We start from the raw sequence: 18,070 nt of genomic DNA on the forward strand, positions 1-18,070 counted from the left end.
CAGAAGTGTGCAGCCTGCAGGTCGCAGAGGTCACCGAGTGACGAGCAGCACAAACGCCCACAGCCGCTGGGTTTAGGATAAAGAGCAGGTACAAAGATCCATCCAGAAATCAAACCTGCACATCTTTTACTTTGGTGGAGATGAAGAAAGAAAGTTGCACCAAAAAACCGTTCCTAAACAGAATGACGTGTGGCCCGACAAAGTGGGCGGAGCTGTTTTCAAAACACAATCCAAGAGGAGAAAGATCAAAACGGAAATACGTCTCCATGTAGAAAAAGAGAGATGTGTCTAAGACAGGGCTGATGTTGCCGTGGTAACCGATGCCTCCTAATGATGAACCAGTTTCTGAAAACTTCCAGGTGCATTTCTGTGATGAGGCCCGAAACTCACAGGGAGGACGCATCTGTGCCGTGACAACGCAGCGTTGTTGTGCTGCACACAACAGTTTCAAAGCCATGCAGATGATCTGCAGTGAATGGCAGTGGGGGGGGGGGTCATTGCTGGCCGCACAGAGCTTCTCAGGAGGTGACGTGACGTGGCATGACGCCACACAAGTGCATCTGCTCCGCTGCAGAGCGTGAACACTCTCAGGTTTGGGAAAAAGTCCCACTGATGCAGGATGGACTCAGAGAACAGGTGAACTTTGGGAAGCCGTGACAGCGGCGGGTCCCATCAGAGATTCAGAGGGGGGCATCGCCTCCGCCGTCCTCCATGGCGTCACCCAAAGATCTGACACGAAATATCTGTCAAATCTGCAACTGATGTGTTTTAACCAAATGTGTTCAGATTCACAGCAGAAATAGAATCAACTTCATTCAGGAAACCCTAAACAGCAGTGGCCTCATCTGTCAGCCCAACATGCACAAAAGCAGCAACAGCATCACAAACACATGGAGGAAAAACACTTTTTAACCACACATTTGAAAAAGAACTTTTTTTTTTTTTGGTGCTAAATTTGTGTCAAAACAACAACAACAATGTCCCTGTTGGACGTCATGTCCCCAATTTCCTCTGGATGCAAACAACAAGCCATCAACAAGCAGACACATGCCGCTCTTCCTTCTCCCGTTTTTTTGGACATCTTTCCTGTCCTGGTTTCTAATCATCCCCCCCCCCCTCTTCCCCCACATGCTAAGTCACAGAATGGGGAAGGAAAAGGGGAAGGAAACAGGGACAATGCCAGCCGAGGCCACAGAAAGGCGGCCTCCCGCCGAGCCAAAGTGCCGACCGACGTGCTGTATATTCAGCCGTTGCTAACTGCCAGTGAATAAGGTCAGTGCTGAGGCGAGACGCTCCACTGGAATCACTCGGACTCAATTCAGACGCAACCCAGCCGTGAAACGGCAATTAAGATCCGCTCGCAGTTTCTGAGAGAAATGCAAAAGCAAACCTTCACACCAAACGGCAGAAGTGGATGCAAACTGAAGGGGGAAAACAGGACTTCATGTTAAACATCTACTGGAGTTTAGCCAGATTCCAGTGATGACGAGTGTCAGAGCGCCGAACCCAGCGGATCCCGGCATCTTCAGATCACACGTTTGCTGATGACTCAAACACCACTCAGACACAAAAGTGATCAACAAGACAAAACAGGTTTTCAAAAATCCAACCTGCAGCTCTGTATTGTACAGATGAAAGGTTTTCATTCCTTTTTCCAAATGTGCCGTTATTGTTTTCCCTAAATGTAACAGGATTGAAACTCTGCCCCCCCAGAAACAATGAATCCCTGTTTGTGTCCAGGCCACATCTTCAGCTCCTTCCACACATGCCGCTCTGCGCTTCCAAACGTACAAAAACAACATCAGCAGCCCGCGCTTCACACTCAGCACAACACAACGGCGGCGGCGGCACGCTATCACTTACTGACGACGGCAGGCCGGGGGGGACCTTTCGCACTTTTTTTGTGTGGATCTCTGCAAGAGAACAAAAGAATAAAACAATACATCAGGCTTTTCCAGGCCAAGAACCTTTTTTTCTAATTTCCTTTCTGGCTGAGTTTAATGGAGACGAAGGCCCACCACCATTAATACTTTCACAATAAAAGCAGCAAACAACACAAAAAGGTGAAGAAAAATTCCAGATGGGCAAGGTTGATTTTTTTTTAAATAAAAGGAAGGGGAATTATTATTTTCAGGGTTTCCTATCAGGGAGGCAGGAGTCCATTAGTTTGGAGGAGGAAAAAAAAAGGAATAATTTCTTTTTTTGGGGGGGGGGAATTGGCACAGAGCTGCTGCAAATGTGTGTCTGTGTGTGTGTTTGTGCAGCTCTCAAGGCTAAAGCTACCAAGGCTAAGCTTTGTCCTTTTAAAAAGGCTGCTTCCGCCCGCACACACACACACACACTCCTGCAGCATTACACAGGCTGGTTTCAGAGAACATGCACCGGCTCTGAGCGCCCATCAGTCAGTCGGACGGCGCCACGCTGCTCCCTGCAAAGGCTTTCTGTCTGCAGAAGAGAGCTGCTGGTGTCTGTGATGCGGCAGCCATGAAAGAAAGTTTCACACTTCTAAAGCCACAAGAGCAGAGATTTTTGGAGCTCTGCACTTGGAACTAATGATCTCAGAGTCACACTGGGTTTGTGCTGTTCGTGATTAGACGCTTATGGCTTCAGTTTCAGGTCATTTGACAGAATAGCAGAGCATAATACCACCAGGAAATTAGGGAGGTCGCGATTCTTTGTTTTAAAACCGAGCATTACACCATTGAGAGGAATCATGGAGGAAGTGTGTTGTTGCAACGCTGCTGCATCGTTACGTTAAAAGTGTGTAACGCTATATTTAAGATAGATTTATTGTTGATCCGTTAATCACATCACACCAGGCAGCATGAAACTATGGAAAAGGGTTTTATTCCTTCATTTTTACCTTTTAGCAAATTAAAAATATAATTTTTCTGACTTTTGGCTTTTTTTTGTTGTTGTTTGGTAATAAACCCATCATGTATCAAACAAAAACAGAATTGTGGAGCAAAAATCAAGGTTTTGTGAAGAAAGTGTATTAAAGCAATACAAAATATATTTAAAAAACTTAACAAATCAGAGTTGAAACTATTTATAGCTCATAAAAAATAATTTTGGAAACATTTTTTTCTTCAAAGACTTTTTTTTGTCAATTCTTTGTTGCAGTGGGTTTTATAGGGTTAATTAGTGGATTTACAGTCAAAACCTCCAGCTGTGTTTTCTGTTCATCTGTGCAGAAAACTTGCTGAAGGTGGGAAATTAGACAAAAAAAATTAATTCACTTAAAATTCTATTCATATTTTAGAACACGCTATACAGGACCTTGACTTTGGAAGCATCGCAGACTAAATATGACAAAACTGTGTTGATGGCTAAATGTGAGGCAGTGTGAAAGCAGCACAGAGGAAATATTCCACTCCCAAATGGTGCAAATGAAAAGACTTAAGGGATGTCCAGTTTAGTTTAGTCAGTCTGTTAGTTCAATTTAGTATTTTCCTATTGAATTCTATGTATTTATGATCCTTTTGATTCTATGTTTAACTTTTTCAATTACCGATACGAAGCCGAGACGACTGTTGTTGTGAATTTGGGCTAAACAAATAAAATTGAATTGAATTAATTTGATTAAAAGGTTTGATTAAAGCAGGAAGGAGCCAATCTCCCTCATCCAGGGCTGTCTTACAGTCTATCATTTCAAGAAAAGGTCAATGAGGTTATTTGTCTTCTGATTAAAGAAAACTACTGTCCACAGGAAATCCCGCCCACGCTCTGTGCGAGCGCGCTCAGACTTCTCTACTGCAGCTTCTGCCCAGAGGTTCAATAAATACATGAATTCTGTTTAGCATAGTCTTCAGTTAACGTGAATCCCATATTTAGATCAATGGAAGAATAACAGGCCTCTTTTTTCCCACCAGCTTTAAGCAACCAGGAATACAAACTTATAAACAAACTAAAACGCTTGATCATTTTTCCAGACAGGCATTAACAAAAATGGATCCCTGCAAATGACAAATCAGAGCAAATCCTAATGCCAGGGAGGTTTACATCACTTCAATTTGAATATACCGGTACATGTGCTATAATGATCTTTAGTTTCCTTTTTACTTTCAGAATCATTTAGAAAATGCTGTGAATTTTCTCCCTCCTGACTTCCATGAAAAAAGTCTGTAAAGAGGAAATGATCAAATAAACGTCCCTCTAAGTTTATGAAACCCTGTTGGTTCTTCTATTGATCAGTTTTCCAAAGACTCCGCCTCCCCTCTGACCTTTGACCGTCCCTCACTCAGAAGCTGATGCTCACCCATCGTGTCCATGTGCAGCGCTCTCCTCCGCGGGTTGGAGCTGTAGTGCTGGTAGTACTGACCGGCCGGCTTGGTGGGCGACGACGCTCCGGGGCTCCCCAAACCCATGTCACCGCCCAGTATGGACTGAAGAGAGAAACAGAGACGCAGCCGGGTTAGGAAGGCTTGGAAGCAGACTAACCTGATCATTCCTCTGAGGAGGGGTGGGCAATTCCGGTGGGCCAGCGTCCCTGCAGGTTTTTGGTGTTTAACACAACTATGACAAACATGACTGTGTCATCAGCAGAGTTGTCCAGACCTTGGTGATGACGATTGTGAATTAAAATCAGGTGCGTTGAAACAGGGAAATACCTGCAGGACACCGGCCCTCGAGGACTTTCCCACCCCTAATCTGAGAAAATCCAAGTCCAGAGGAATCAAAGTTTGATGACTGAATGTGAGCCGTGACGGAATCTGATCAGATCATCGATTCAAGGCCAGAACGCTGTTTGGAGGAACACCTGAGAGAACACACACAGCACTGGAGCAGACCTCCACCCAAAACTATGGGGGCTTCTCTAATAAACGCAGCGATCTCCTTCTGCCGCTGCAGCAGGAGCGTCCATCCCAGACCAAAGCCAGCTCGTCATCAGAGACACGGCCACCCAGAGCCCAGAGGGGCATGAAGAGACCTGCACGGCCTCACCGCTTCCTCTGAATCCCAATCCAGATTAAATCTCCCCCGAGCCCTGAGGTCCCGCCGCAGTCAGAAACGCCTTCAGCCGAACGCCGTGTGGCGAGTTAGAAAACCCGCCCCAGTGCAAAAGTTTAAGGTCAACTGCTGCTATTCAAGCTTCAGATTAAACCTGCTCTCCATTGAAGTGATTTGTAAAACAAAACCCTCAAAATGCATCTGGCAGAAAAACATTTACACAGAAAGACTGACTAGTTAGCTGGCTAATGCTCGGACAGATTCGAATCTGTTTTGTAAAGAAGTCTAGTTTGTTTTTTCAATAGTAACAAAGCTCACTTCAGGTCAGACAGATTTCTGAACGATTGCAACAACCTTGAATCAACCTCCTTCCTCGGGCCGCCTGTCCCGTCAAAGTCTTCCTCAAACATCCCAAACGACGCCGCCAAAGCCGGGTTTACCTCACGCCGCTTGGCGGGAAGGCGCTGGCCTCACGCCTCGCTCCGACTCCTGCTCCTCGGCTGCTCCGCTCGGAGCTCAGACTTCGCACGCCTCCCACACATTGTCCCGCTAATTAAGTTCAATGATTTCAGCGGCAACAAGTGGCATCTGGGCTGATTCAGAGAGCAGAGGGATCCAGAATGAAAAGCAGACCTCGGGACCAAGGGGACGGGCTATTTTCTTTAGAAGAGGCATAAAAAGTTTGTTGTACAGCAGAGGGGTGAAAAAGAACCTGCCCACCCCCCCAAACCCACTTAAAAGAAAAGCCTCCCCCACCTCTCTATTGAAGCAGGGATGTCTTTCTGCAGCTTCTCGTTTAGTAATTAGCGCACGGTGCAGAGGAGTGTGTTCAGGGTGTCCGTTTGAGGGGCCCAATCTGAATTCTCATCAACCAGTTTGTCCTCTCTGAGGCTGAAAACAAAAGTTAGCTTGGCCAAGAAGACTTTTCTCATGCTAAACAGGGCCTAAGTAGGCCAATTACAGGGCCAGACTCGGTCTCAGAGCCATTCTGCAGCTTAAAACAAAAGAGCCCTTGTGTTAAATAAAGTCAGTCTCACGCACACTGAGAGCCAGAGGGAGTCAGACACAAAGGCACGCAGTCACACGGCGTTTCAGCCGTCCGCCTCCTCTGTCCCCGCAGGCTGCAGTCTGCGTGTCATCCGAGGCTAAAAGGAGGTTCCCACTAAAACAAAAAAGGGTCTCCCTCATTGTGGCTCCTTTTCTTTTTAATTCCCGTGCATCAAGCGAGGCTGGCTGGTCGCCCCGGTAACTAGACAAGCAGGAGAAGCGGGAAAACCATGAGCCGCCCGACTCCCTGTCCATCCATCTACCTGTTTGTCTACCAGTTTTCGCTGCATGTTTAGCGTCCAGCGTGTTCCAGACCAAACAGGGAGGATGACAGATGGACGTGTGAGCCGTACGTTCAGGCACCTTCTTCTGGGAAGCTTCATCCCAAAAGCTCCAAATCGTTTCACTGATCTGAACAAAAAAAACTTTTTCAAGGACATATACGGATATTAGCAGCAGACACTGCTTTCTTCCAACAGCTCCTTCCTTGGTCAAAATAAGGAAAGTCCATTGACTGTGCATGAGGACTGGACTGAGTGGCCCCTCCCCCTGGCGTTCTAAACAGGACGTACCCACTTGACGCCAAAATCCCGTAGACCTCTACAGAGAAGTAAACAGTTGTTACTCAGTCATTCTATTGGTCAGAATAACCGTTCTTGATCTGATAACTATTTTAACATCTTCTTGAAAATCCTCATTTTCCACTATGATTTTTTCAGTATTACAAGTTATTAAAGTTATAAATCAGATACCTATATAAAAGCATGTGGTGCCCACTTGATTGACAGATTTTAGCGGTGTGGACTTCCAACAAGTTACTCTGAGGAAACGTCACGGGCTGCTGCTTTAGGTAAGCGTTAATGGCCTTGGAAGTGTGCATTATCACTTTTTAACTCACGCCGTGGAAGCCTGAACCGTCCGACATGCGTTAAAAAGTGATAATGCACACTTCCAAGGACATTAACCTGCTTATACCATGGTCACTTACAAAAGAAATAAATAGTAACCAGTTTTTTAGTCCTTAATTCTTTGTTTTTTCCGATTTGGATCACTTTTTTCCCAAAAAACAGACTATTTGTTACGTGGTTACGCCTGTTATGGTGACGTGACAAGACGCCGCACCACCCCTGCAGTCAAGATTTGGCGATATAAAGCGATATATATGCTGAAGGTCATGATGGGTTGAGTAAAGCATCAGTTCAGAGAGAAAGTTCTCCTCTTTACGCTCGTTTTTGTCCACATGATGAAGCTAAATGTTGTTTTAGAGAAGCCGGCGCAGTGATACAAAACATTTAAGCTAGGTGACCGCAACTACTTTTTGGGGCAGACGGTTATCACTGTGCGTTATCACTTTTTAATGCACACCCAGCAGCCAATCAGAATAGAGTATTCACTCAGACCATGGTATAATCTGTTAACGGAGTTAATAAAGTGTCAGTAAGTGGCGCTGTATCCTCTTACCTTGGGGAGTAAATTGCTGTCACACAAAACAGAAGAAGAAAACATTTGTAGTCCTTAGCAGGATCGCACGGTCATGAGCCTTACTGTTTTCTTTATGTGGACATTATAAATACATGAAACAGTCCAAAAGCATTTTTTTAAATTGTATTACGACAGTAAAAGTTACAACAATGTTTAGAAGGTGGTGTTTTTGCGTCACTTCGGGTGTTAGGGGTCTTCTCTTTCTGTCAGCAGCTGCTCGCTTTCCTTAATTGTTTCTCCATCTTCTGCCGGCTGCTGAACGGACAGAGAATACCCTCAATAAGCGAAGTGATGCAAAAACCTTACCTTTACCAACAATTACCAACATTTTTGTCATTTTATTTTAGTAGCACCTGCCGTCCATCTTCTTCCGCTTATCCAGGACCAGGTCGCGGGGGCAGCAGTCTAAGTGTGAAGTAACCCACTTTAAAAAAAATGCTCATGTATTTAAAATATCACATAAAGAAAACAGCAATAAACAACTTTATAAAATCATACACGGTTGGTTTTATATTATGTCCCTTTCTGTGAGAAGCCGTGTCTCCGCTCTCGTTGTTGTGTTTCTGGGTTTGGTCATTTGTTCTGGGATCTTAAATGGAAGCAGGTCTTGCACCTTCCGGCCACCGTAAGGACCTCGTTGGTGAAACTGCTTGATAGAAGCCGTTTTCCTCGGTCATGTGGCCACACAGTGCAGCAGAGGTTTGGTAGATGTTTGAGCCCGCTTCCCTGACAACCTCCATTCACCCACAATTCCCTGGGATGAGAGGATCCACCAGGATTTATGAAAATCCTTATTGTGTTATCATTCCATCCAGGCAATCTTGCCGTAATCATCTTTTGCCTCTGTTCTACTTATTGTGTTTTCTCTCTGTCATTATCTTTTTTCTGTGTGTGCACATCTGTTTCTGTCTCGTGCACACGTACAGAGGCTCGCTCCTCGCAGAGCTGAGTGGGCTCCGGTACCCAGCTGCTCGCAGAGACGATATTAACTAAGATAGATTACCAGAAAGAGATGGAGAGGGAGGGAGAGATGCATAGACACGTACGGGAAGAGAGGAAAATGCAGAACAGGAGAAGCAAGGAAGGAGGAGACGGACGGAGAGAGTCTACAAAAATAGACGAGGAGGAGAAAGAAGGAGGAGAGACGCGGCGTGCAGAGAGGAGGGAGACATGAATAGAGTCACTTCCATGATAGATGGCTGACTTGGTTCAACAAAACCAACATTTCCTAAGTGATCCTGTCTCCCTTCCTCTCCCTCCCTCCTCAGTCTCTTCTCTCCCCACTCGACCCTCCATCCTCGTGTGACTGAAAAAGCAAATGCTCACGTGTCATCAATTTGCACCATTGCAACCACGAGAGACAGAGAAAGAGGGAGGCAGGAAGAAGTCATTAATTACCAGGAAGTGCTGGCGAGGCAGCGGCGCACCTGTACGCCAGCTTTGCTTGGGTTGACACACACACACACACACACACACATACGCTCCTGAGGGAATCAGGCTCTGAGGCTGCAACCAGCAGAGGACCGCAGCCGAGCTGGACAGAGACGGAGCGCCGTGAGCGTGGCGGCGTACCTGCCAGCTCCCGGTCCTCCTCTGTCACACCCTGCTCCTGATGCCATGATCTTCTCATTAACAAGCTGCTCTGGATGTATGAGGAAGTTCTCACATTTTCAGAGTTACAGGTTGTGTTTTGGGTGAAAACAGGCAGGGCAGCTCATGTCACAGGTGCAGCAAACGTTCGGGCTCAGCTACCTCAAAGCTGGGTAGTCAAAGCTCTTTTTGTCTTTTGTGAATGTTGCAAATTCCTCTCAGGAAAACTTTTAGGAATAACTTTACTTTGGATATCAGCCAGGAATGTTTTTCATTTCAGGATTTAAAAAGTAAGGTACTTTTCCTACATATCTGACTTCTTTTCAATCTTCTTTCTCTTTCGGCTTTTCCCATTAGGGGTCGCCACAGCGAATCATCCTTTTCCACCTCACTCTATCATGGACATCTTCTACCCTAACATTAGCCAACTTCATGTCCTCTGTTAAGACATCCATATATCTCCTCTTTGGCCGTCCTCTTGCCCTCCTGCCAGGCAGCTCCATCTCCAACATCCTTCTACCAATATATCCACTATCCCTCCTCTGAACATGTCCAAACCATCTCAGTCTGGCTTCTCTGACTTTGTCGCTGACACAGGCAACATGAGCCGTCCCTCTGATGTACTCGTTCCTTATCCTGTCTAACCTGGTCACTCCTAAGGAGAACCTCAACATCTTCATCTCCGCTACCTCCATCTCAGCCTCTTGTCTCTGTCTCACTGCTACCGTCTCTAACCCATAGAGCAGAGCTGGTCTCACCACTGTCTTGTACACCTTTCCTTTGAGTCTTGCTGACACTCTTCTGTCACACAACACTCCTGACACTTTCCTCCACCCGCTCCAACCTGCCTGCACTCGCCTCTTCACCTCTTTTCCACACTCCCCATCACACTGAACTGTTGACCCCAAGTACTTAAACTCCTGCGCCTTCTTCACCTCAGCCCCCTGTAACCTAACGCTTCTACCTTGATCCCTCTCGTTCAGACACATGTATTCTGTCTTACTACGACTGACCTTCATGCCTCTTCTTTCCAGAGCAAACCTCCACCTCTCTAGCTGTTCCTCCACCTGCTCTCTACTCTCACTGCAAATTACAATGTCATCTGCAAACATCATTGTCCAGGGAGATTCCTGTCTTACCTCGTCTGTCAGCCTGTCCATCAGCATAGCAAACAAAAAAGGACTCAAAGCTGATCCTTGGTGTAGTCCCACCTCCACCTTGAACTCCTCTGTCTGACCTACAGCACATCTCACCACCGTCATACTTCTCTCATACATGTCCTGAACTACTCTGACATACTTCTCTGCCACTCCAGACGACCTCATACAGTACCACAGCTCCTCCCTCGGCACCCTGTCATACGCCTTCTCTAAATCTACGAACACACAATGCAGCTCCTTCTGACCTTCTCTGTACTTTTCCATCAACATTCTCAAAGCAAAAATGGCATCAGTGGTGCTCTTACGGGGCATGAAACCATACTGCTGCTCACAAATCTCCACCTTCTTCCTAAGCCTGGCTTCCACTACTCTTTCCCACAGCTTCATTGTGTGGCTCATCAACTTTATTCCTCTATAGTTGCTGCAGTTCTGCGTGTCACCCTTGTTTTTAAAGATCGGGACCAGAACGCTTCTCCTCCATTCCTCAGGCATCTTCTCACTCTCTAAAATCCTATTGAACAACCTTGTTAGAAATTCCACTGCTGTCTCTCCTAGGCACTTCCATACCTCCACAGGTACGTCATCAGGACCAACGGCCTTTCCGCTCTTCATCCTTTTCAGAGCCTTCCTAACCTCATCCTTTCCAATCTCTGCTACTTCCTGCTCCACAACAACCACATCTTCCTCCCTTCTTTCCCTGTCATTTTCCTCGTTCATCAGCTCCTCAAAATACTCCTTCCATCTTTTCTGTACACTCTCTTGGGTTGTTAGCAACTTTCCATCTCTGTCCTTAATCACCCTTATCTGTTGCACGTCCTTCCCATCTCTGTCTCTCTGTCTGGCTAGCCTGTACAAGTCCTTTTCTCCTTCCTTTGTGTCTAACCTGTCATATAGCTCATCGTAAGCTTTCTGTTTGGCCTTTGCCACCTCTCTCTTCACTCTACGCTGCGCTTCCTTGTACTCCTGTCTACCTTCCTCAGTCCTTTCTACATCCCACTTCCTTTTAGCCAACCTCTTCCTCTGGACGCATTCCTGTACTTCCTCATTCCACCACCAAGTCTCTTTACCGTCTTTCCTCTTTCCAGATGACACACCTAGCACCTTCCTACCTGTTTCCCTGATAATCTCTGCTGTAGTTTCCCAGTCCTCTGGAAGCTCATCCTGACCACCCAGGACCTGCCTCAACTTCTGCCTAAATTCCTCACAAGTTTCTTCATTCTGTAGCTTCCACCACTTGGTTTTCTTTTCTGTTTTCCCTATCTTCTTCTTCCTGACCTCCAGAGTCATCTTACACACCACCATGCGGTGCTGTCTGGCTACACTCTCTCCTACCACCACTTTGCAGTCATTAACCTCTCTCAAATGACCTCGTCTACATAGGATGTAGTCCACCTGAGTACTCCTACCTCCACTTCTGTATGTCACTCTATGTTCCTCTCTCTTCTGGAAGTAAGTGTTGACTACAGCCATTTCCATCCTCTTCGCAAAGTCCACCACCATCTGTCCCTCCAGATTCCTTTCCTTCACACCAAACCTGCCCATCACCTCCTCATCACCTCTGTTGCCCTCACCAACATGCCCATTAAAGTCTGCTCCAATAACAACTCTCTCTCCTCTGGGGATACTCTCTATGACCTCATCCAACTCACTCCAGAATCTCTCCTTCACTTCTAACTCACAGCCAACCTGTGGCGCATACCCACTGACTACATTCACCATCACCCCTTCAATTTCTAACTTTAGGCTCATCATCCTGTCTGAGACTCTTTTCACCTCTAGGACACTGTTCACAAACTCCCCCTTCAGAATCACTCCTACCCCGTTTCTCTTCCTATCAACACCATGATAGAACAGTTTGTATCCTCCTCCAATACTACGTGCCTTGCTGCCCTTCCACCTTGTCTCCTGCACACACAGTACATCTACCTTCCTTCTCTCCATCATGTCTGCCAGCTCTCTGCCTTTCCCTGTCATTGTACCAACGTTAAGAGTCCCTATTCTCAAACCTATGTTCCTGCCTTTTTCCTTCTCTCTCTGGCAACGGACCCTTCTGCCTCCCCTCTTTCTTCCACCAACAGTAGTCAAATTTCCACCGACACCCTGTAGGTTAACAGCATCGGTGGCGGTCGTTGTTAACCCGGGCCTCGACCGATCCGGTATGTCTAAAGTGTTGTGGATGATTCGCATGGTTATTTTGGCAATTTTTTATGCCGGATGCCCTTCCTGACGCAACCCTCTCTATTTATCCGGGCTTGGGACCGGCACAGAAGTTACTGGCTTGCAACCCCTGTGGCTAGATTATCTGACTTCTTTTCAATGAAAATTATAATTTTATTTTTCTAAGACCGTTTAGCGGTTGTCTGCCAGTCAAGAGATTGAGTTTGATTTCCTGTGTAAGAAAATGATCAGAGTGGGAGAGCACGGCCTGACATATCAAACTGTGGTCTTCGTGATTAGAAGAGACTCCAAAATAAATGTTTTCTGCACTTCTTTACCAGCTAACCCTCCCTGAAAGAGGGAAACTTCCCTACTCCTGGAAAACTGAGGGACCTCTGAACCTGCCAGGTGTTTCTCAGGTATTCTGCTTCACCTGAACTCTGGTGTGGACCAACGTGTACTTGCACATAAACTTGGATGCAGTTCACTTCCATGTGAACACAAACAGATTGTGGACCAAACAACAGAATAAAGAGCAAATAAAGTCAACTGTGCAACCAGCAGACAAGCAGAAATCAAGGAAAAAAGTCTTCAGTAAATGAGGTGAAAAATCTTAGCGCTACTTTTATTGAAATTCAGAGGACAAACAGATTTTCTTCCTCGCCTTTTTTCCTAATCCTGCTTAAGCTCTTTTAGACCACATTGCCCCCAAATGAGCAGCTGACAGAACTGCAAATAAAGAGCTGTGAGGAAAACAAATCCTTATAGTTATATGTAGTATTATGACAAAGTTTTATGTCGGAGCTATTAGCTGCCTCAGGGAAAGAAAAGTGCTTCATGACAAAAGGTTGTGTTGATTTGATTATATTTATACAGGAATACAATGTAAACTAATCAAACTTTTGATGATCTTTTTAGCTCCACAAAAAGTCAGCTGCCATGAAAATTAGTAACAGCTTTGAAAGTGTGAAGTCAAAACAACAACCAGAGCAATGATGGATAAAAGTTTATTTAAAAAAAAAACTTTTTCCATTTCATGAAGAAAGTGAATTACAGACAAATGTATGCTTTAGCATCCATGCATGAATGATTACACAAAGAAACGGAGATAAAAATGATGTAATTAATCCTCTTCAACACATGATCAATTGTAACTGAGCCAGATTAATTTCAGCGTTTGAAGCGTTTTATTTTTCTGGCACTCCGTGGCGTCTAAAGCGAGCGTATCTGAGCTGCTGGTTGTTTTTACCAGAGAAAAGGCCCGTCTCAGCACAGAAGGCGGAAGCGTCACATTAATCCCTGACATTAGGACAAAAGCAGGACTTCCCTCACGGCGAGCTGAAGCTGCCTGCAGAATTCCCTCCTGCTAAACGTTTAGAGTTTTTCCTACTTTTATAGGAGCATCAAGTTCAGGCCAACTTCCTGTAGCGTACCTGTAAAAAGTAAAGCACAAGTGGTGCTAGTGTACCTTATTTTGATGCATTTTTACACACATATTTTATTGCAAATTGCCTAACAATGTCCAATCAAAATGAAGTTATTACGACTGAATATGAGGCTTTAACATGTCTGCTTCCAAGTTATATGTAGACTTATAATGCTGGGTTCCCTGTTCACTGTTCATGTCATTGTTGTCTGAAAGTTTACCAACTAAAAAATACAAGTGTTTGTTTGTGTACAAAATCAGCTGCTCGGGTAATGATTTTGTTTTCTTTTTTACTCGTCTAAAGCCTATCTTTCATGGTGAAAGCACAGCCCGCTGTACGCCTTGGAGTTATCTCTGGGTCAGAAAAAGAACCTGAAATGCAGTTCAAGGAGATCAATTTGCTCTTCCTTCCCGTTGTTTCCACACTTTGAGTCCAGTTTCAGCTTGAACGCTCAGCTATCAGGAGAGACGTAATCATTTGGTTCTCAACACCAATAAAAAAATGTAAAAAATTGGACGGCAGCGGCTCAGGCAGTGAAGTTCATAGTGTCTGTATTATTAACTGACTTTTTGGTTCTTCTGTTATAAGACGCGGTTGTGTTTTTCACATACCTGACATGTTTGGACGGACGTCTTCCGTCTTCGTCAGAGTCCTCATCGGATGGTAGTGATGTGACTGACGGTGACCATATACGTCACACAACCATCTGACCAAAACTCTGACGAATACGTCCGTTGAAACACGTCAGTTATGTGAAAAACACAACCGTGTCTGATAACAGAAGAACCAAGATCTGCTCAGGCAGTTGAGCCGGTCGACGGTTCGATCCCCCGCTCCCTTTAGTCAACTGTCGCTGCACCAGAGGTCCCACAGCGTCACACAGATCATCCAGAGTTGAGCGTGTCATGAGGAACTGTTGGATCCACAGATCATCTGGAAAATCACCAACCACCAATTCCCAAAATGGCTTCATCTGTAGCCCCTCCCACTAGTAAGGAGCTCGCCGCTCCACGGCCTGAAGAAGACGCAGACGTCTCCTTTGATAGATGATGAGCGCTAGCGCCGTGACAGAAATGTGAAGGGATCTGCTGTCAATCAAGGTACTGATCACATCTGTCGCCATGTTTCTGAATGACTTATCGCGTGAGTTGATTTGTGTGTTTTTTTACATAATTATCATTTAATGGAATCTGTGTAATTGTTTGTTTGTTTTTTTTACATTTCCGTAATTTTCATAAAGTTTTGCAATATGTGTGATGGAAAGGCAGCTGGAGAGATGCTGTTGGAACTTTAGTTCCTCTAAGTCGATAAATCCTTGATTTTCCCATTTCAATGGCGATTTGCTTCAGCGGGGAAAGCAGGAACTTTATTTTATTACAACTGAGCATGGGAATGTGTAATAAGGAAAAGGATAATGTCCATAAACAAACACACAAGTACTATCCCCTCACCTCACCTCACACATGTTCACTATTCAGGCAGTTCAAAGCTTTTTCTCCTTAATTAATGTTCAATGCCTGGCTTGAAAAAAAAACAGTGATCATTTAAGGACACTTTGGGAGGATTCAGACAGCGGATTACACCTCACAGAATCTGGCAGCTTCCTGAACGCAATTAAAGGACGGGGAAGCAGAGAGGTAAAACGTGGAGAAGGAGAAAGTGGAGAAAGTTTGCAGGTAAACTGAGGTAAACACCTGATGCACGGACACAGGGATGAGTGCAAAAGCATTCAAAAGGTACGAGTGAAGGAATGTAAAGAGAGAGGAGCAACAAAGATGTAAGAGAAAGAAAAGAACAAAGAGAAAGACGATGGAGGAGGAAATGAAAGAAAATAAAAGCAAATGAAGAAATAAAGTTGGATCAAGGGAAGAAAAAGGGAAAAGGAACAAATCCAAGACGGATGATGCAGCATTTCAATTGTCGAGATGAAAAGACAGATGAAAGAGCGATGAAAAATCGGCGTGCCCGCCCGCGGTGCCATCTCCAGCCGATCGCTCCCATCATACCTTCACCTTGCAGATACGGACTTGGAGGGAATCACAAAGACGCGAGCAGAGAAAACCAAAGCTGGAGGAACAAACGCTTATTTCAGACCAACGCTGCCTGTCAAATGATCTGGAGCAACAGGCTGTTGTGAATCAACAACATGAATAAAACATCAGAGAAAATATTCACACTCAAGACAAGAGCTCTTTTATCTGCAGTTCGGATAAAGCCGACAAATGCAGTCAGAGGATCGTTTAGATCACAAAATCATTTCTACATCCATCACTGATGGGAGGGAACCTTAAAACAGCATTTACATTTTTAATCCTGAATACAAAAATCCCCCAAACCGTTAAGATAAAGACTGACTGCTGTTTCAACATAGAGATCTTCCATCTTAATGTGGTTGTAATAACTTGAGAGAAATAAACATGAGGGAGTTACTGCAGACCATAATGCACTGCAGCCACAGCTGATGCAGCATGCAGACGTGCTCATAGTGCTGCTGACATGAAGGTCCCTGCAAATGTTTCCAAGCTCAAAAACTGCATCCGTGGCTCCTCTGGTCTGTCTGAGCTGCAGGAGTTTGCAAATCTGAAGCCAACTTTTCTGTAGACTCAAACTGTGATGTAGGTCACTGCCGGTGTGTCTGTGAAGAGGCGCCACATAGTTATGATGAAACAAAGCTTTCAAGGAGCGTGTGAAATTCATCAGCAGCTGGCTGCGTCTATCCAGCCCGGAGTCCACTGCCATGATGGAGGCCACAAGGACGATCCGTGTTTGCAGATTCGGTGCATTCGTGGTGGTCTCTGGTCCCTAACCGCTGCAAATACGGGGGGGATCCTGTATTTGGTCCATGTGAGGGATCCTGGTGTTAATTATGTGTTTTGGCATTTTCTAATAAACATTTAAAAAAAAACCTTTCTACTATGGCTGCAGGATATGAGGAAAAACTCACGATATGCGATACTAGTGATCAGTATTGCGCTGATGATACTATTTGCAATACATTTACAAATGGCAAAACAACCAAAAACATAATTTCCATTTCACTTCAACAGTTTAAATTAAATAAGAGTTAATGCTGGTCTACATAGGAAGCCAACATGTAAACATGTAAGAGCTCCATCAGTCATTCATTCATTCATCTTCTTCTGTTTGTCCCTTTCAGGGTCACGGGTTGCTGGAGCCTATCCCAGCGACTTGTGGGCGAAGGCAGGGGGCACCCTGGACAGGTTGCCAGTCTGTCACAGGGTCACACATTCCAAACACCCACGCACACTCACATTCACACCTATGGACAATTTGGAGTGACCAATTAACCTACGAAGCATGTTTTTGGACGGTGGGAGGAAGCCGGAGTCCCCGCAGAAAACCCCCACATGCACGGGGAGAACATAACTCACCTAACTGATGGGGGTAAGTTCAGTTGGTTTGACAGGATGTGCCAGCGCAGGAGAAATGTTGCGGTACTTGAATGGCTTTGGACGAGTGATCGATCTGCTCAGAATTTGAGGCCTAACCAGGCATTCGTGGGGTATTTGTTTAGTCCACAACCGTTTTTGACCAGGGCTCCAATAGTTTCCACAGTTGCTGCATGAGTTTGTGTGAAAACACAACCTGAGCTTATCAGACATGTCTCATTGATGCCCCCCCCCAGAAGATCACCTTAAGACCCAATTAGAACTACATCTGATACCAAAGACAGTCATTTTGCATGACTCATAAAAAAATAAGGCTGCAGCCAAAACAAAGGGTCATGTTTTATGGGTTGAACTGAAGTCAAAGCTGGACATCAGCAGTCATATCACAGCTTGTCACGTCAGGCTTTAGAAGTTCCAAAAGTTGGAAACTGGAGTGCACATCATTCTGCTGACACCAACTAAACGGAGCTATAACTCATCTGAATGATTCCAGAATTAAAGTGAGATAAAACATTTTTCTGTTGCTATTTTTTTCTCTTTTGAAGGCTAAAGTCATTTTTTAGCAACATCCGGTCTGGGTTGCATTTCTTTCTCATTTAAAGGGAGATGAAAGTGGCGGGATTCAGGAAGTTGTTGCTTCATCTGCTTCCGATAAGAGTCCAAAGGAAATGGCGCAGAACTGAGCCACGATGAAGGGACCACACATGAAAAATATCAGCCGACTTTCCACATCTCATGGATCAAGCCTGGCTTGCACGTGTGTGTGTGTGCGTGTGTGTGCGACTGTAAGGGTTAATGCATTTCTGTTGTGTGCCCATCTTCATATAAGGAGTGTGTTGCTGCACGA

At 45.2% G+C, this 18,070-nt stretch overlaps 1 protein-coding gene across 17 annotated transcripts in view; it reads right to left on the reverse strand.

Annotated features, from left to right (window-relative positions):
- The window catches only part of tcf4 (transcription factor 4), a 224,354-nt gene that overhangs the window by 85,974 nt on the left and 120,310 nt on the right, over positions 1–18,070 (reverse strand). For 14 of the 17 annotated variants that reach the window (XM_078955583.1, XM_078955586.1, XM_020707913.3 and 11 more), the window contains 2 exons: positions 4,259–4,385; positions 1,864–1,913 (listed from right to left, as the gene is read on the reverse strand). In XM_078955583.1, the coding sequence (XP_078811709.1) occupies positions 1,864–1,913; positions 4,259–4,385 (177 nt within the window). Of the gene's footprint in view, positions 1–1,863; positions 1,914–4,258; positions 4,386–5,304; positions 5,529–18,070 lie in introns of those variants that run through there. The other 3 variants (XM_020707916.3, XM_078955590.1, XM_078955589.1) reach the window with 3 other exon arrangements.

This window comes from Oryzias latipes, chromosome 12 (genome assembly GCF_053564925.1).
Source record: "Oryzias latipes strain Hd-rR chromosome 12, Olatipes_Hd-rR_3.1".
NCBI classification, from domain to species: domain Eukaryota; kingdom Metazoa; phylum Chordata; class Actinopteri; order Beloniformes; family Adrianichthyidae; genus Oryzias; species Oryzias latipes.